This window comes from Ciconia boyciana, chromosome 3 (assembly GCF_034638445.1).
Source record: "Ciconia boyciana chromosome 3, ASM3463844v1, whole genome shotgun sequence".
Classification (NCBI taxonomy): Eukaryota; Metazoa; Chordata; class Aves; order Ciconiiformes; family Ciconiidae; genus Ciconia; species Ciconia boyciana.
The window spans coordinates 75501286-75522343 of NC_132936.1; the positions used below are offsets into that span (position 1 = coordinate 75501286).

Below are 21058 nucleotides of genomic sequence, written 5' to 3' on the forward strand. Positions count from 1 at the left end.
AAGTTCTTTGAGAAGACCTTTAAAATGTTCTCTCTCACAACAGGCTATGCTTGTTCATTTAAGTAATGGCCCACATTGGCCAGAAGTTCAGCAGAACTATGCAGCTTCCTATATGGCGCTGAAATCTGTCCTGCAGAGAAACAGGGTAGAGGGATACCCAAGCAACAGCCATCTATCATTAGCACAATCACATGTCAGTAATAGTACCGTGTCTCTGACAATCAAAACTAGTGTTAAGGCTGATCTTCATTCGTTGCAGAACCAGAAGAGGCTGCTCATGTCACAGAAGTTACTGGACGCATATTCTCCATTTGGCAGAGCAGGCTATGAAGCTTCACAGCCAGTTAATATACAGGACTTGCAATCACTTTAGAAAACAGCGCTTCACTACTAGCCCTGACATAATGTTACATCATCGTTAAACAAGAAGATAGAAAGGACCTTCGAGAAATCTTTGGTTTTGTACTGGATGCTTTTAAAATGTCTTCATGCATTACAGGGGAGTAAATTATAAGATGAGCAACCAAGCATGTAAAATAGCTTGTTAGTCATAAATGGGTGATCGCGAGGACAACATTGCACTCCTTCCAGACAGAGGTGCTTAAAAAACCACCCCAAAACCAAAACACAAACACAAAAAACCCCAAAACCCCACAAGCAAGCAACAAGCAAATACTTTGCACCTCGCACAAGCAAATACTTTCTATCTAAATTAAACTGTGCTCAATAGACTTCAGTAAACTGTTGATTAAAACGAAGTTATCTCAGTAACTCTATGAGGAATGACTGCAGACGTTGCAGGCCTATCAAGCACTGCACTATATAGAGGAATTGTAGTTGTACCTTATTATTGATGCTCAGAGTACCCTGAGTCTTCTGATGTGGACAACCACTGATGATACTTTAAGTGATGCTAGAAAAGAAGTCATGTTACTGGCCTCACAAGATGAGGATTCAGATTCCAAATCTGATTACAAGAAAAAACCCAATCTTCTTTTCCCCCTAACAACTAACCAGTCTGGATAAACCTGTAAGTAGTATGTAAGGACCCCTAGCAGCTGAAAGTGTAGGAGTGGGAATCCTAAACCCAGTATGACACCTTTCTGAAGCACAACACTGAACTTACTTTGCAGGAAATGTGTGCTAGCACAAATATAACCTCCAGCAGTGTTCCTAAAAAGAAAGCTCCAAATCTTTAAGCACCATTTTAGGTTTAGACACCATCTGTCTGCTAAAGTGGAAAGACTAGAACTCCAGAAAACAAAGCTGCTTCTAGAAACATTCCTAGCAGTTTCCCAGCCCCTCAGACTAACCACCCTGGATGAGAGAAATTCACTGAAATCCAGGTCAGAAGATAACAGCTGTATGGTAACTTTCTAGGAATACCTAACAGCTGAGGTTAAGAGTTCTTGTAAACAAAAAATAAAACAAAACACCCTCTGCAAGACTACCTTGCCCCTGAAACCAATACCTACCCTTTCATTTCTTCTGCATTCTAAAAAAGCAACAAAACAAAAATGGGAAAACTAAAAAAATACAAGAAAAAGCAGAATCCCATTCCCTCCCCTATTTTGTACACACATTTCAAAGCCTAGCCTTTAATCTCAAGAATCTGCATGAAAACAGGAGTGGGTGGCTACCATGGCAACGCAATTTTTCCCATTTATTGCTGATGTTCCTAGGGTGGATTACTGGCTGTAATAACAAGGGATAGAGGATCCAATACTTCAGGAGTTAACTGGAATAAATATTCTTCTCCCCTAAAGAGTCTGCCTGAAGCAACAAGAAGCAGGATCTAGATGAAGATATCCTTAACAGAAAATAAAATGGATTCTTCGCCAGCCCATGCCTGCAGATGCAGACAAAGTTTCAGAAGGATTTTAAAGTGACAGCAGTCTCTTTCTTACTGAATATTTAAGAATATGGAACACATCATAAACTAATAGTCCCGTTCAGTTTTCTCCAAAACAATGATGCAGAGGGGACTCTGCTCTTTGAGAACACACGATGAAAGATGATAAAACTCTCCAGCACTTGCACAAAATTCATACGGAAAAGTGTCAGTTATGTAAAAGGGTTCTTAAAAGATTTGAAGTAATCCCTGCAAGCTCTATTCCACGCCTTGAATGACAAGTGAACAGCTTTGCTAAATACAGTATGTTTCTTCTTACTGGTCCAATTTATCAAAACAGATCACAGAGAAATCAAGGAGACCTGAGACGATTCTGTGATTATACAGAACGCATCTCAAATTGGTTTCAGAATGAGAAATGTATGATCAGGACAAATAGTTTTCGGCTCTACCTGATACTGGCTATGAAAGCTCCTGAAAAAAGTATGGCAATGGCCACTGTATCACTGTGGCTCCCTAGCAGTTCTCTGCAGCTGGAAAAACAGATTCACTGTTGCTCTGCTGGTGGGTTTTTTCCTGGCTCTCTGCCTTTGGAAAAACAGACCTCAGCAAAAAAATATTTGCATTCAGAGAAATGTCCTGTCTCATTTCCTTGTACCAGTCCATTCCTGTGATCCAGCATGGGAGCTCAGCTGTTGATGTACTGTCCTTAGGTTTCAGGTAATACCCAGCATTTTTTAATGCAACTGAAACACCATCTGATCTTAAAAAAGCATACCCTAGATTGAAATCCCTGAACACTTTTCTGGGCAGTTACAGCTTAGAAAAAATGTCTGTGGAGTTTCATTGACAGGTCTCAAATAATTTGCTCAATATGCAGCTGCAACCAAAAAAAAAAGCCAATAAAACGTTGAGCATCATGAGAAAGGACAAGACAAAAAGCCATTGCTTTACCACAGTATAAAACACTGATGCAACTTCATCCTAAGTATCGCATGCAATACCAGTCACTACACCTCCATGAGGATATAGTGGAGTCAGAAGAACGCAGAGAGATGAACAAAGGTACTTAAGAGAATACAGCAGCTTTCTTATGGGTAGAGATTAAAAATGGGTCCCCAATATGCTTGTGCTCAATTCACCTTCACTGGCTATGCACATGGCTCACCCTTCAAGGTCAGGCCACAGCCAGTCATGGTCTTCCAGCCCAAGACACAGGAGTGGAACATCTGGACATTTACAGTCTGGTACATCCTAGTGCATCAAGGTGTTCTGGGATGTCATTAGTAGTAGATGGGCTACTACTAATAATGATGGAAGCAGAGTGGTCTTTTAGGATGTGAGACAAGAAGATACCAGAGAAAGAGGCACCGGACTCATCGCAGCCTTTTAAGGGACAGAGAGAAATGCTGATCACTGTGCTGTTTCTGCAGCATAAGCCTGATTTCTGTCACACACATTTCCCTCCACAGCAATATCAGAACATCCTCTTAGATATTTGAGGATAACTATAAACCTTCAAGAAGAATAGGCTTTATTCAGTGGTTTGAAAAAGACCCAGTGAGATCTTAAAAGTTTATATAGGAGTCTTTGATTAAAACAAACGAGACACTGGATTCTCAGAAAAGAGCAACATGAGATATATACACTGATAAACACCCATATCAAAATGATAGTATTAAAAAGGCAACCTCACAGAAATATTTTATTTATTATACTGAAAGAGTGCTTATCAGTTGTTTTTTCCACAGTAAGACAACCTGTTTTACTCTGCATTAGTGACAGAATATTTTGTTCTTCCATTATCCAGGTTATATTTATTATTTTAAGTACTAATCCACTGCAACTTTCCTGACTCACCACAAGACAACCGCACTTCTGAGAACAAACTGAAATACAGCCAGAAGCAGCATTTTTTGTCGAAGTTAAAAATACACTGCACTGACATCCTAATTTAACACTTCATTCTTTGTGCCATCCTTTTGTTTACACATCATTCTTTTGGAGAAATAGCCCTGGAATGATACACACCTGAATCATTCATGTAACACACAAATCAATTAGAGTAAATCCTTAGCGAGCAATGGCTTTAAGTCAGATGGATCCACTTGAGAACTCTCATTTAACTTGAGGCATTAGCTATACTCTTCCTTTCCTGTAACAAAATATTCCCACCCACAATTTCCACCTCTTCCTCCTAAACGCACCTCAAAGAGTCGAGTCTCAGTTAAAGCTTAATGAATTGTACTCTCCTTGTACATTACAATTTTTTTTGTACAGTACAACCTCTCTTTTTCACCAATAACCAACGTTCAGAATTCTCAAATATGCAGAGCACTTAAAACTTCAAGAGCCCTTAAAGAACTCCTAACCATTACAAGTTCACTCAAGAAGCTCTCAAACTGTTCAGTAATGCTGATTGACTAGTGGGGAGGCTATTTCTCCTCTTGATAGAGCGTATAGTTTTTGAAAACACATCCTTACTTTGAAGAGCCACTTTACAGCAGCGTGGTATACAACGCTCAAGCTCCTGCTTCAGTCACACTCTTGTCCATTGGACCAGGTTGCAGCTCTTCCTCTAAGCAAAAGGCTCTAATGATCCTCCTCTTCCAACTACAGACTGGTTAATTCTCCTTTCTCACCCCCTCACAGCTCACATCTCAGTCAAAATTAATATTTCAGCAGCATGGCTGACGACCTCTACGCAGCACAGATTTTCTGCATGCTTCATGTCTTATGTGATGAGAAGTGTAACAAATTAATAAAGCCCTTTCTAGACTATAATTAAAAGCAGAGATTAGGGCAGCACTGATGATATAATACTCATCTTTTGATTCTTATACTTAATAATTCCTAACATGGAAGCAGATTTTAATATAGAAAACATCCAAGAAAAACAAATCTAGAATAATTAAGTAGGAACTAATTTAAGAATAAGCCCTTTGCCCGCAGTCAGGCAGGTACACTGAAAGAGGACAGAGAAGTTAAGGCTAGAACAATGTTTTTTCCTCACAGACTTTTCCTGCTGGTAAAGAGAACAATGGAATTACAGGCACCCTGAAGGGATAACAACAACTTGAAAGCAGTTTCCAGTTGGCTATGCCACTTCTGATAAAGTGGCAATAGCTAAGTAACACAGAAAGAAATACTTGCAACTTTCAGCATTTGATTACTTTAACAACCCAAATCTGAAACTTGAAATACATAGACGGCAACCCCAAAAAGTTTAAAGAGTATCTGAAACATTAATGACCCATCCATAGACATAAAATTACCAATCAAACATTCACAGGTCCTTGGCCAATTCATTCTGAGCTCAAACGAAGCTAAGTTAAGCATCTCTGTGATCCAAGATGCATGCATTATTTAGTATTAGCGAGACATTTGTTCATTTATGCAGACAGATGCCAACAGGATTTATGCAAGAGGGTACCCATTTCTGCTTAATTTGAAATGTCCTGTTCTCTCTCTGAAAGCTAAACCACAGTAATTTATATCATTTAGGCCGTCTTTGTATTTTAGCAAAAGCACACTTTCAAAAAGCTGCAGTCCGGAACTCTACCAGCGGAAAAGAGAGATACACAAATCTCAGCGCATCTCCAGAGAACAAGGTGTCAGCATCTGCATCGCCTCCTCTTGTACACAGGCGTGACTCTAGGTATTTCCATATGCACAAAACCAGCCCACTGATTTTTCATGGTACTTTTGTAGCCTTTCTTTTTCGGCAGAATAAGATATCCACATAAGGGTAGTCTTTTCGGATTTTGGGGGGTGGGGTGGTTTTTTTGTTGTTGTTGGTTTTGGTGGGTTTGTGGGTTTTTTTGCGTGGTCTATGCAGCTGATCAAAATTTGCATCACACACTTCAAAATCATAAATGAATATTCATAAGGAAGACTGGGAAAGAACAGAATGAACAGGAAAACCTGAGCTGGTAAGGACAAGCAACAGTGAGACTGGAATTATGGAAAAAACACTGGCAATGAACTCTGAAAAGGCAGCTGCCTTCACTTTCTTTTCCCTATAAGCCAAGCCCTGTGTCAGTACCTTTGCAGATGAGTTTTCTGCACTTCAGGAGTGTGAATGTAGCCTCAGTTTTAGGAACACTTCATACAGACGACTTTTTAACTTAGGCACTTTTAAAACTTCCTCTCAGCGTCCCAAAGCATTTACAAATTTTCCAGTATTCTTAGGACTGCCACCACAGCCCATTCCCAAAGACAAATACATTTTGAGAATAATTAAAATAGGAAATTCATGCTCCCTTAATTAAGCTTCCTCTTGCCCTGTCCCCTGCAAGACACGGAGCACAACTCAACACCCAGACAGGATGTACTCACTGCTTGACTGTGCTTAGCATTTAGTATGTGATAAGACTATGAACTACTACAGATGATGGAAGTTTGGCTGAACAACACAAAAATCAGTCCAAAGTTTATAAATATTTGCTACATCCTGAAAGATTTCTGTTCATCTGGAAAATACAGGCTAAACCTGTAGCCCTGACTCAGGTAACTAACATTGCTGTGGGTAATGTTTGTTTTTATAGCATAGGAGAATGATTGATATTTTAAACAAAAACAAGTTTAAAAATCAAATTGCAAACCATTTACTTCCTCCTGTCCAAACACACCCCAGTAGCACAAAACCAACGTGAGCTAACCCAAACTGTCACATAATACTGTACTTATTTATCTAGCAATGCTGAAGCCAAGCACTGAGTGGGGGAGATACTAAGAGAGGGAAAGAGCAATAAAATTAGTGACATTAAGCTGAAGCAAACAAGTCATCATTTCATGTGTCTGAGGGGGAAAAAAGTAGGTAAATAAGGAGAATTATTATTTAATAACTAGAGGCAAAAAGCAATGCTAATACAAGAAAGACTGAGGACCCAGGAAAATAAAGGGCAGGAGATGAGACTATCAGGGGTGCACATCTTACAGAACTGAGCCACTATTTCACCACTCACATTTTGAAGTACCAGCAAGGACAAGATCAGGTAAGCAAGCTGGAAATAAGAGCAAAGGGATCACAGAGAAGTGGAGATAAAGTGAGGTATCAAACTGCTCAATTTGCACGAGGACAACTTCCAAGCAACACTCAGATGTGAAACTAAAGGAAAGAGGAGAGCAGAGGCACCCAACCCTTGCTCAGGGAGGTCTAGGGAGAACCTTTTCAAGGCCAGCTGATGTGGTGCTGCAGAAGCTCAACATGGGATCATAAAAAAGCAGTTGATTAAAAGTAAATCTTACAAATAACATTAAATACTTAGAAGGTTTAACATTTGAAAAAGTGTGGGCAAAGAAACGTTTAAAGAAGTACCAGGACAGCCAGTGATGAGAGGTGCAAAAAAGGGAGTATCCTTGAGAGTGAGAGAAATCAAGCCATATCTCTGCAATATTTATCTGGTACAGTTGCACCTCAAACCTCCACTGAAAACTTTCAGCTTAACACAGGATACATATTCTGAAAGGAGCACCTTAAATGCAAAGCAAGTGACACCAGCAAGTGATACCTCCACAAGGCACAGAGTGACTGACAGCATGGAATCACATAAAGTTATTTTACAAAGAATCTGATGAAAGGGCAGATTTGGTATAAGGTTTTGAAAAGGGGAAAAAAAAAAAAAATCACAGGCATAAAACTTATGTGTTCCTCAACCAAGGACATCTTTATTCAACATCCCAACCACACCGACCAATCACTTAACTATGCTGAGGAAGTGGAAGAAGGACCTCCAATGGGTTTTGGTTTGTTGTTTTCTCCACTTTTCATTTTCTACCTGAAAAAACACAACTTTTCAGCTTGATGTAGTTTATTAGTAAACTGCAGCTTCAGCGAGGAATGGACAGTTCCTGCTAAGAAACAGCAGTGAAGCGCTGCCATGGAGAATCAAACCAACAGACAGCTGTGATCCAGCTCCCCTCCTCTGGCAATGACTAATAAGCAATACTTCAATAGAAAGTGAAATGCCACCTACTAATAATTAATGTTTGGTATGGCACAGTATCTTCACATGATATATGGGAATCTCTTGGTCCCTACCAAAATAACTGTTAGAAAATAATCACCCAGTCATCATCTAAGAAATATCTGCCAGTGAATACTGTGCTCTCGCTTGCATAGGTGTACAAAAAAGAGTGATGCACAGGGATGCTTTAACTTTGTGCTGTTGCAGACCATTAATACAGCTCATATTAAATACTGGACTAGGACATCTACATCCCATACTCACAGTGACAGTGCAAGAATATTGCCTTTTTGAAAAATGAAAGAATAATCTTTAAAAGCTCCTGAATGCACATATTAGAGTCTTAACCTCAACACATAACAAAATATCAGTTATTCTTTAAACATAAGGGCAAGGACTAAACCCAGAAGTGTTCTCTCCTTCACACTGCTGCAGTTCACTAGTGACCCAAATTAGCCATCTAGCATCATTGCTTCTAAATTTTTCTACTTCAGAATTATGTATAAAAACTACCATTTTTATAAATCAATTTGAGATCTTCAAATGAGAGGCACTAGCAGTATTATTTGTTATTATCATACATATACTATAATCTAGCATGACACACAAACAAGCCCTTAGAAAATGACCTGTAGAGATCTATCACCTCCCACTGACCTCCTTCAAAACATATTTGGTTCTGTTCCAGCCTTTTATTGCTCTTTGGCACTAGTAATCCACCATTTGATCATTATAAAACATTCACAGCAGATGTGCCTACAAACAGAGCATGATGATTTAAGTGGATAAGAACAGGAAGAGATGAACTCTCAAGAAACACAGATCCTGAGTTTATGCTAATAACTTTACTTTAAAAGACTAAATTAAGGAGAAACATATGCAGATTTCCTTGAGCTCTTCTATTTTGGATTTAAGTCTCAAAAGTGCTGCTCATGTCAGGCAACTTTTTCTGTAGTTCCTCACAGTATTCTAAGTGAGTATTACTGTATTACTAAGCGTTTTCCCAAATTCAATTTTTGCCCTCACTAAACATCACAGCAGAAAAGACATCAGTGTTGTGCTGGCAAAGGGGAACATAGTTGTTATGCAATTAGCTATATAAAGCTGCATTTGTTCTCTTTCTCTGTTTACACCATACAGAAGAACAAATACTATAAGATGGAACTAGCTTTACTAGAATGAATTTGTCCAACAGCAAATACGTCCTAACTTGATTACTGATCAAAGTTGGTGAGACAGACTCTACATTCTATGTGAATGAAGGTATCTTGTAGATGCAACAGTTTTTTATTGTCAAAAAATTATTAGGAATCAATACCCTATTATATACAAAACCGGAACAGAACTAGCAAAACCAGAGAGCTGGAACAGTGTGTTATAGTTACAACAGTACAAGGCATAGGTAAGTTTTAGTTCTCAAACAGTTTTGAGTCATCTTTGCAGTATAAATCTGCATGGGGTGGGGGCTGCTATTACTGGTCAATTTAGTAACATATAGAAAGCCACTTACATAATTCTACTGAATTTACATTCAACAGCCTTTACATTCAACAGCATATTTATCTATAAAACTTAAGCAACTTACTTTGCAGTGGTCATACTGTTGCTGTAAGGTTGGAACATCCCCTCCAATGGGCATTTGCTTTTTTAGTTCTTCATCTTTCGCATTCAGCCATTTGATTAACTCTTCCAGGGATGTCAGCAATCTGTTCCATTTCTCTGCACTGGCCTCCAAGTGAGCCCTGTGAAACAACATTAAAGCACCTTTAAAGCCCTGAGTAGCAAAACCAGCATGAAAATGCAACAAATAAATAAAATTGCTGCATCATTAAGATAGGAATGTTTCAAGTGCTTAACCTGCAAAGCAACTTTGTGTTAAAAAAAACTCTACTTCAAAACATTTTGCACAGCAAATCAAAATGAAAGGAAAAATGGGGGAACAAAGACAAATACGTACCTGAAGCTTTAACTTATCTAAAACCTTGAACACTGCATGTCTACGCAACACAAAGAAATGCTGTGTTTTGTTGTGACTCCACCACCGCAGTGCATGAAGCACAAGCGTCATTTTGTGAGCTAAAGCACTGCAAAACTGAACTCTCTCATGCGAGGACCTTGACTCTCCAGTAGCAAAAGCAACAAGTTCTCCCAGCAGTGATCAATAGTAAATTGCTTGTGCTGCTGAAAATATCAGTGACACGGATTATTTAATACATCACCTTTAGTCAATGGTGAGTAACTATAGAATTAACACAGTGAGTCTGTCCCTCAGTTTAACTGACAAAACCTCCAGATTCCACAATACCTTTTCTATAATTTTCAAAAATACCTCGACTTGATGGCTTCTCCCGGCAGTGCCTACACAGCTGCAGGGAAATCTTCGAGAGGGACCAGCTACCCTTCTTTTACTGCAGTTGTTCTATGTTATGGATCCATTTGAGACCAGCATGTACTTATTTTATATCAGTAAACAACAACTTCCTTCTCCATACAGGTGATGGAGAAGAGTTAAATCCTTTACAGTGTAGTCTGACACCAGCTCTGCACCTTCCTGCCCCGCTTCTGACAGATGAGTGAACTGAACTTTACTATTGTTTCCTACCTTTTCCCTCCCCTATTTTGCGCATGGTTTTTTATCTTTTCTTCCGATTCACTGTAACTCACATTTTGAAACTTTCACCTGGCTTCTCTTGTATTATCATCTCAAATGGCACTCGAGTGAATATTTGGGCCTGATACGACAATAATTCGATTGAAGGGGTGATGTGCTGCAAGGTTAATTCCAAGGCAAGCTTAGGTTTGGGTACGCTGGGATCTCCCAGCGATACTAGGACAGATGAACCAAAAAAGCAGTCAGTAAGAGCGTATGAGGGGGGGAAGATACAAAGGAAAAAAAAAAAATCACATTTCTGAAAAGGATAAACTAGCTACCTTTAGGAAGAGGAACCTATTCTCCTTCACTCGATCCAGGAAAGCGCTTAGGTAACTACTTGGGAAAAAAAAAAAATTAAGTACTTGCTAGAAGCAACGTTTTACTGCCTACAGTTTTGTGCATCACAGTTTCTATCATCCCTTATTGCTCTCTCCAATACCTTTCCCTCAACACTGAATTCAAGCCACCTGCTCACAGCCCGGGCCTAAACAGCTGAGCCAGCATCCTGCCCTGCAGTGAATTACAAGCAAGCCGTTGCATTTGCAGTTATATGCGTACTGGGGAAGAGCGTCCTGCCAGCCTTGGTTTGCAGACCAGCAGCTCCTGAGTGAAAAGTACTGTCTCAGCTCTCCTGGTCTCTTTTCCGTTCTTTAATACTCACTAACCAGAACTACTTTCAAGGCAACCAACTTGTCCTTCCTGTACGGACAGTTAACTCTACAGCAAGTTAGTGCACAAGGTACCTGCTTCACAGCTGGAGCATTCACCATAGCTGGCCCCCGAAGCCCCCAGCCACACACAGGGGCATGCTCCCAACAGCACAGGGTGGTCCAGGTACAATGTGGACCTTCTCCTTTTCACAACTAGCTTGACATCCTGTCCAAAACGCCCCCAGAAATACCAAGCTGCAAAGCATTGCGTATATGATACCCTCAGGTGCTAGGTACTCAGATCCAGCCCTCCTTTCTGGAAATGAAAACAGAGTTATAGTGCCTATTAATCAGGCAGAGGAGAGACATTGCCCTCGCATCTAAGCCAAGGCAGCCCGTGTCTGGAAGTTACAGTTTTGCTGTTAGACCCACAGATTGTTACAAAAATAAAGCATCTTTATGAATTTCTAGAAGCAACCACAATTGAAATGTTCAGATCTATAGCTTTTCATTTCACTTTGATAGTGAAATCTCTATTCATCATTACTTACTACTGTATCTAGCACATTTAAGCAGCTCTCACCTCTGAAAACTGGCACTCTGAGGCTTCAGGATTCCGCTCTAATTATTTAGGGGAATTCTTGTATAAAAAATGAATGGGAATTTTGTAAGGGGAAAAAATACCCCTGCAACTAGTTAAAGGACAATTTAAGGGTGACTCAATGTTAATTTAACATACAGTGCAATAATATTAATAGTGAAAAAAACCTAATTCAATATTAATGTGAATGATGTGGCATATGATACTAGATTAAATGCATTGTAATTTACCACTAATGAGTATCCGTGTGCCTGTCAGATTAATGACAGTAGCAAAACATCACTAGCACATGGTTTCAAAGTCCAGTGCAAGCTAAACTTGTGGGGGTAGAGCAGTAAGGGGTGGGGAGGAAGTGGACTACACTAACAGGGACTTTAAAATTCTTCTCTGAACACAGTGAGCTAACCTCTCTCTTGAAAGGTCAAAAAGATGTTAAGGGAAAAAAATATATACACAGGGGAAAACATATCACATCAGCCTGGATTTTTCCTGAATGTCACCCTTCTAATCTTATCAGAAGCCATACTGAAAATAAAAGTGAGATGAAGCAGCAGCTGAAGAGTAGACACAAGCATTCAATTCTCCTGAGGAGCAGAGACACATGCATTCAGTAAACCCCATTCAAAGCAAATGCTGCACAGAACCAAGGGAACCAAGACATGCTACAATTTGCATTTCAGTGTAAAATTTTAGTATCACGTTTAAATTTTTCATACAGACATTATCAAAGAGAGCTGATAAACTACGTTGAAGTTCTGAAATGTTTCTTGGGCTTCTTTGCTTTCAGAGACAGGATTCCTGGCCTTAGTTTTGGAATTGGTACTTCTACCAATATACAACCTGCAAACAAAGCTTCAGGTGTTTGTGCTCATGTGACAAATAAATTGGCAATCTCCAGGGATTTGCCAAGTCAAGTGGTGGCTTAAGAATCTGCTCTGATAAAAATACAGGTCAGTTACAGATGATTGTTCAGGTTTGAGCACTGGTTGGAGCAATATTCCCCAGCATCAACCACCTGGTATTCAGAAGCACTCCTAAGGGAATCCTGGATGAGCCTGAAAAACACAGATGCTCCCACCCAGCTGACCAGGTTGAAAGCATCCCCCCCTCCACCCAGGCTGAATAAAATCATCCAGAAGAGCAGGAACTCTGACGTAACTCCCCTTCTGTTGACCCTGAGAGGCTCTCTTCACAGCAGGAGACCTCCTCAGCTTTTGCTTCTGCTATGGAGGTAACACTTTTCCTGCTGAGCGACAAGGGAACACATGGAATAGAGACTGGTGGGTGGTCTAAATATAGAGAATCCTTCTCTGTTTCTGCCATACTTTTACCTCTACCCTCCCCCAAACACACCCCCTAAACACTGGGGCACCTCCTGCCCCAGGAGGAAAGAATCTCTCCTAAACCTGAGGCTTTAAAAGGCAGACCCGCACAAATCTGCAGCTTTGTTTTCTTCCTGGGAATAAGATAATAAAAAGAGAAAAAGAAGGAAGTGTGAATAAGTCTACAAGTAATTTCAAGGAGAGGTATAGTCCTCTCAGGTGGTGTCATAGTCACTTCAAGTACAGGTTTTAAGTAGTTTCCATGTATTTAAAAATGTGTCACAAGAGTGCTGCTTTTCCAGTTTGGAACTCCCTTCAGTTACATTAGCAAGGAAGTAAAGTCACCACAGTGACTAGCACTATCAGCTCTGAGGACTGAAGTGATGAAGAAAAAAAACCTCATACTATCCCTAAGGGAGAACAGTACTTTCAGCAACTAAAAAAAAAATCAATGTAATCAGAACATACACATAGCTGAAAATATTCTAAAAAACAGAGAAACCTTAATTTAGAAGCACTATCCCAAGCTAAAACTCATAACAAAACAATCAGATTTTTCAATCATCAGTCCCAGCATCTAACACGGCTATATGCTGTTCTCACAAGACTCATCCATACAGTTTTGCTTTCCAATTCATCCTTGAAATAAGGTCCACCAAGAAAGCAAAAGTTGAAGGCAAACAGCTACATCAATGCACTGACTTCATATAAGTTCTATGCTTTGTTATTTCCCTATGAAAGCTTTCATCACTCTTGTGCGAGTTAGAAAAGTGAACTGCAATCAAAGAACAGGGCAAAATACATGAACTCAGAAATGCTACACTCCCTTCAGTGACGACTGAGATTTGAGAGGTTAATTTACTTCTCTCATATTTGCTCCAGTATTCTCTTCCCTGCCTCTCTTCTACTTGTAGCTCAGTGAACATGGCTCTGCAGAATTGCGGGTACCAGCAGAGTAACACAAACATTACAAACAGTAATGCTGCCCAGTGGGATGCACGTGCCATACGTATGCAGAAGTGAAATGATGGGACCATATTCAGAAGAGCTGGTATTCCCACTTTTTTGAGCATTCACTGCACAATCACTGTCTTTGTATTGCTGCCTTGGAACTCACAGCTGGCCAGGGTAAATAGCTTGAAGGCCCTTTTTTTGGCCATTAATTTCTCCCAAATTATGATCACCCCTAGGAAAGGCCAAGCAACTGAATTGTTTTTGCTAGAACTCCACAGTTGCTAAATTGTTCTCTTATGAGCATGTTTTTGTCTTTCTCTCACCTTGACTTATTTGTGAGTAGAGCTCATAATAGCCCAAGTTCAATAGCTCTTGCATTACACTACTTGTGTGGTGGGGCCAGTCTCTGCAAGCCCCCACACCGAACTGCTTGGTTCCTCTGGTTCAAGCTCTGCCTGTGGGCTTTCACAGAGCTGATTTACCTGTTTCACGTAACTGTTTAGCAGGTTGGTGATGGGATAAGTGGAGACGAAAAGTAAATGTCATATTTTCCCCTCTATCTCACCCTTTCAAACTCTTGTGCCTGAATTCCAAGCTAAACTCATTTTTCTGGCCTTTGGAAAATTCACATGAATGCTTAACATTGTTCTGTTCTATTAAAAGAACAGTTTCCTTTAATCAACAAGCAAGCATTTGCAACTAAAAGCTCTACAAATTCTTTTCAATGTAATTCATTTTAATGTGGAATTTTATTCACATTAATGAATATGGTAATATCTACTTCCAAAATGACACCGCAAATATTTTAACAATGACTACACTTGGACAGTCAGTGAGCTTGGCACTAGTAGGGTCAAAAAACTGTAAAATGCATTCCTTGATCAATATGTATTTTAAAACATTTCTTAATTGAATAGCAGCAATAAAAAAAAAATACTACCAATATGGATCAAGACACTTAAGATGCAAGTCCTATCAAATTATTCATTTCAGTGGTAAAAACAACAACAAATCCCTGATTTCTCCTCACAGTAATTGTAGATTCACAGAATTACTTCATTGACATTGCTATCGATTTACAATAAGGGAAGATTCAACATACTTTCTGGAAAATTTAGTACAGATTAGCAAGTTACATTAGCAAGCAACTGCGCAGCTCTGGAGAGAGACAAACAAGTGAGCAAGTGCACCAAGTTTTTATATTTGTGCTCAGGGGTCCTTTACAGAAGAAAATGGAGATTTCATTTCAATGCTGTAGTCATATTTCTCAAGCCTTTTAGAAGACAGCAACTGTGCCCTATTCATGTCTTGACGTTTTCATTACTTACCTGATGTTAGCCGACTTCGCCTTCAGGTCATTCCAGCGCTGGTTCATGTCATCAAGCCGGTGCTGGAGCAGGACAGCTTCCTCAGAGTTTCCCAAGGCTTTCACCATCTTCTGTCTGTTTCCATCAATGCTTTTAAAGATGTCATTGTGGGCATCAATCTCAGCTTGGATGTCCTGAAATAGCAGCCAGAAAAGTCCAAACATCTTAGTTCTCGAAATAAAGGAAGGGAGGGCTTATTCTCATCAGTACTCCTAAGCACTAGGACAGAGCACATAGTCTGACTTTCTTGAGCGACTCTGAAAAGAGATGCAAGAGGGGAAAATCTGCAACCTTATTAACATCATTATAAAAGGTCTAGCTTTCTTAAGTGTGAGAAAAGGAGTTTGCAAGTCATCCTTGACTGTGAAACAGGACTTAAGAACTCTAAACACTAAGTTCTTTGTATGTTTTTGTAGCACTGAAGGTAACTAATTGTCTACTGTTCTCCCACACACTTCACACAGTGCAGCATTTGCAAATGCACTAGAAACCATTTCCTGCTCAGAAATTACACAGATTCAGCCTTAGCTATGTTGTTGCTTTCCCCTTTGAAATAAAACATTGCAGAAACCTTACACAGCCCAGTGAAATTCAAACTCTATGTAGTGCTTTAGGCCATATGCAACGAAAGCTTTTAACTAAAACCTATGTCCTTAAACTGCAGCTAAATGACTACAGCTACCACAAGCCCATTTTTACAATTAAACTACTGTACACCATGGCCTGCAATATATGGAGAGGTAGACATAAAACAGCAGGATGTATTATAATCTGAATTTCATAGTAAATACTGAAAAGAAAAAGAAGTGCTTGTGATTTCAATTCAGCTTACTCATTCCTCCTCCCTTTAGAAATTAAACACATTTTATTCTCTGATCTACCATCTGCCTCAAGAAACACATTACAGATGTTGTCTTCATCTAACCGAGCACAGCATTATTTCTAAAACACATTGTAAGAGCAAACAAAACTTCCTGCGTCACCACCAATGCTTTCTAGCTTCCATACATCTATGTATACTCCAATAGAGCAATGTAAATGTGTGGAGAGCCAGGAGGAATACCGGCTGTCTCAGCAGGATTAATCAGTGAAGACTGTGACAAGAACTTGATGCAGATGTAAACAAACTTCTTTTGCAAAGGAAGAAATTAAATAACTGAAATCCCTTAAAGGTTTTTATTCTTCCAGACAACTCCTCAGTAATCTCCATCTGTTCCCAGGAGCAGGAAAGGAGGGGGCTCTTGTACCTCCCCATCCTCAAGATGTAGTCCTGCATCTTAGAATGGCTGCTTGCACATCTACAATTTATAGTTGGAAACAGTGGAAAAGTAGCTATGAATTTGAGACAGCATGAAGTCTTTCTTCAGTTAGGGAAGAAAGAGAAAGTAGTAAGGATACAGCTGGAGAAGTGGGGGGAGGAGAGACAGAGAGGGAAGGTGGGGGGGGGCAAGAGAGAGGGAGGGAGGCATCAGTGAAGCTCTGGCTCTCCAGCTGAGCTACTATGTGACTTTGGACAACTACCTATTCTTTGCCCTGAGTTTCACTACTTTAGAACAGGTAAAAAGACGCTTTTGCTGTCTTTAAACCATCCTGATAAAAATCACCATTCTGAAAATAGATACAAGCAACAGCATTTAAAATGAAAAACCAAAATGGAAGTATCTGATGACCAGCAAACCCAAGTAAGACAGCATAGTCATCAGTTAAACAAATCAGATGCTTATCTGAAAACATTTGCAGCTCCTGTCCTTATGCCTCCAACACACAAGTAGACACAGTGAAAACCAGCTCAAGTCCACAGAGCAGGAGATACAACCACATACAGCAGTTACAATTTTAATTGCACACTAATCTGGGCTACAAAAGCCTGGTCATGTCAAATCCATTTCTATGCCTCTTGAAAGTTACAAAAGAAAACTTCATTGAAAACAAACTGATCTCTAATCTTCCATTCTACAATCACAATATTCATTCTAAAGCTATTGAGAACCTTCATAAAACATTCTAGCTTTGATTACATTTGAGAGGACACTTAAGCACGCACGCTTAAAAATGTTTCATTCAAAATAGGTTTGATTCTTGCATTTGCCAGTTATCATGTTACATTGATTAAGGCACAGTAAATCTGCTGTTCGTATTCTTGAGTCCCATCTGTGATGGCCATGTTGTGACAGCTCACTTCAAAGAATCAACTTTGCTAATTAACTTCTCTTTCTCTTTTCTGATTTCCCTTTTCCAGGAAAAAAAAGCACTGCCAGCTGATGGATAAACCAACAGGACTGATATTAAAGTTAATGAATCCCAGTGCATCACAGCCCTCAACAAAAAGAGAGAGAGAAATCCAAACAAAGTGCAGCAGGAAGGTGGGATGTGAAAAATGGCTAATGGCAACAGATGGACACATTAAGTTAGTTATTTTTCAATAGTGATATAAAAGATCTTGAAGATTTTTATTCAGGCATTGTCCTCTGTTGGAAGGCTAACAAGAATGATGGGCTCCCATCTTGTCCTAAGATTGCTGTAATCGGTAGCAATGCGTAGTAATCTCCTTTACTCACTGTGTTATCGTAATCTTTCAATTCTTATGAGATTTGTAAACATGTTGTGGTTGCCCTCCCTTAGAATTTCTTATTTCAAAGTGGGAAGAAGAACTCTACCCGTTCTGTACACATCCCAACTCATGTTCATCCTGATCTATTACTTCTCTTTCTCCTGACTTTTTTTTTGGTCATTGATTCTCCATATTCTTCTCCATTGTCCTCAATGAGGTGAAAAGGGATGAAAAAAGTTGATTATCCCTGCTCAGGCCCCAGATAGGATTAAGTCTAATAAGAGTTAATCCAATTTCAATTTTCAAGTACTTTAAAAGCAATTATAAACACTTCCCTATTATCACGTGGAACCTCCTATATCCAGAGTCACAGAGTCAACACACTAGAGGATGCAGGAGAAGAGGGACAAAAAAATTCTGTTGCTTTTGCAACATAAGGAGGGGGACACAACCATGAAACACTGCTGTTCTTAGCTCAATGCAAAGCGGGTCTGCCCTCCCAGTGCACGCAAAACAAAGCAAACCAAACCAAACAAAAAGAAAGAAAAAAAAAGGAGGGGAAAAAAAAAAGAAAAAAGAAACCTAAAGAAATACACTGCAAACAGAGAAGGATTTCTTGCCAGCAGAAATTCATAGTTCTTAAACTGTAGTTACATAGCTTTATCAACTTCATTTTTGGAGGTATTACTACAGAGATGGCATATTTTGCTAATTTTGCAAATATTTGTGTGCACATATCTGTTAAACTGGATTGATATTTATTGGTATGAGGTCAATAGATCTGTTTATATGCCCAAGTACTTGCAGGATTAAGGTCCTAAATTAAAAGAAAGCTCTTTGAGAAAAGAATTCATCCTATATATAAAACAAGGTGCAAGTTTCAAAGTTTTGAAAGATAGAAAGGAGAAGGAATAACTAGGTTGACATTTATATACCTACTTCACCCTAGCCAGGCTATTAGAAGATTGCCACTTTCCTTAAATTCCTTTTAAGAATTAAGATCAAACTGCTGCCTGTCTTTTCCACTTTGGCCTGGCGATTTCAAAATCCCCTTATCTCTATTCTGAACCTCAGACTTCACTGCTTCTCTCCCTCTTTACCCCTCTAATGGCAGATGATTTACCTGCAGGATTCAAGCCTTCATTTTGTGCTTGGATCTGATTTTAAAACTTGTCTCCATAATAAGAAGCCTACTTCTTGCTTTAATTTCAATCAAATGAAATGCTAAATTATCATATAATGACAACTGAAGAGCATGTGTCTTTAAAGCATGTATAAACATGGTATGTGACACTCAATAATGCTATAGATGGCAATTCTGAAAAGGACCCGAAGACGTAGCTGACTCCAATTGGAGTTGCTACTGGAACAGCCCAAAGGCAGACTAGAGTGACTTGCCCAGGATAAAAGAAAATACATGACAAAGATTTGAGCAGAACCAAACTTTGTGATTCCAACTCCAAGGTCAACCAGCTATCAAACTTTTTTCTTTTTTCCTCCTTACAGACTGCAAAGATATTTTAAACAGTTACAACAGTAGACATAATTGTCCTTTAATTAATCGTTTAAACTGTTAATCGTTTATAAAGACAAAAAAAATTCCTCTAAAAAATTAAAAAAAAAACCCAAACCAACAGCATTCCCATGAGGATGGGCATTCTAGTGCCTTTTCTCTGAATGACGAGTCCAGAGGGCCTCTAATTCACTCTGCAACCCCCCAACCTGTTAGCATATTCACTTCCACTCCTGTTTTTTCAGATTTTATTTGTTTATACTGTCTTCATTGGTACATTGCCATTAACACAGGCAAAATATTTTCCTCTTTAAAGGGCCTGAACTCTTCTGTTGAAGGTAAAAACATGACTGGTGGAAGAAAACTCCGCATTTCCATGCCAAAATTAAAGTGGAAGAAACGGTGCATTTTATAACACGCAAAATGTTACTCTATTCCATTCTCTCCAGTAAGAATCCTAGAGTACTTGAGCTTTACGATACAATGATCTAACACAGAAAGTTATTTTCTTCTGTAAGGTAAACAAACAGATGTTCCTATAACGTTACAGATTCTATTATCAAGATCCCTTAATCAACTTTTTACTACATACGATATGACACAAAACTCAACTTAGTCTCTTACGAAAAAGGTCAACAGCATTCTATACCAAATCATAACTTTAGGGGGTTTTTTAGAACAGTTACATATAGGACTTATCAACGTTTTACTCCAGTGTTTTTTAAACCCACTATACACAGCAAAATTCTGTATTACACCCCAATTTTTAACTATGTTTATTAGTGAACAGAATTCCACTGAATTTCTATAAAGATCTGACCACAGAGCAGGGATGGCAAGTTGTGGCACACAAATGACACATGGCTTATAAGAAATGGGTATACAGGTCCAATGCTGATGTTGTGCCAACAAGACTGGCAGCGTTTTGTGTTGGCACACAGAGTGCTACGTAATTGTAATCCCCAAGTACAAGCCACGGAACAGGCAAACTGTTGTGGCTTTTGAACCACATGAAAATCTTAAGACGAGTTAGTAGGGTTGAGGTTGACTCCTCCTGAATGAAAAATAGCTTGAAAAACCTGCATTTTCCCCAGCAAAGGTTAACCCCAGGCTATTTTGCCAGGACAGTTTTGTACTTCTTCCACCCAATACAAATCATGCCTGTGACTGGAATAGGACAGCAGACTTGGTGCAGGTACAGGGAACTGCAAGTCCCACAAAAATGACTGCCCATTGCCTTCACTGACAATGTTCAAGTCAGCAAAGACATAGTTACAGAAATGCTGCACTTGCCTCTTTTAGAGGTCAGGAATAAAGGTGATGACTACTCACCAAAGTATCTGCAGAAAACTCTTCCAGCTGGAACACAAACGTCAGTGCCAACCTAAGGACATAACTGTATGCCACAGACATCAGCCAGAACATCTTTCTTTGAGGTCTCTCAGCAGGTAGCGAGGGAATGAATTTTTAAATTTTTTTTAATTTTTATTTTTTTTAAATAGCAGATTGTTTAGTCTGTATTGAACCAGATACATTTTACCTGCTGCTGCCATCTGCCTCTGGGAACACTGCTGTGTCAGGTGTTCCCTTTAGCCTCTGCTTCACTCAGAGCTTTTCACTTTGTGA

The 21058-nt window shown here is 39.4% G+C and overlaps 1 protein-coding gene across 3 annotated transcripts in view; it reads right to left on the reverse strand.

The window, feature by feature from the left end:
- UTRN (utrophin) overlaps positions 1 to 21058 on the reverse strand; it is a 393293-nt gene that overhangs the window by 120432 nt on the left and 251803 nt on the right. For all 3 annotated transcript variants that reach the window (XM_072856186.1, XM_072856185.1, XM_072856184.1), the window contains 2 exons: positions 15330 to 15502; positions 9407 to 9563 (listed from right to left, as the gene is read on the reverse strand). In XM_072856186.1, the coding sequence (XP_072712287.1) occupies positions 9407 to 9563; positions 15330 to 15502 (330 nt within the window). The remainder of the gene's footprint in view (positions 1 to 9406; positions 9564 to 15329; positions 15503 to 21058) is intronic.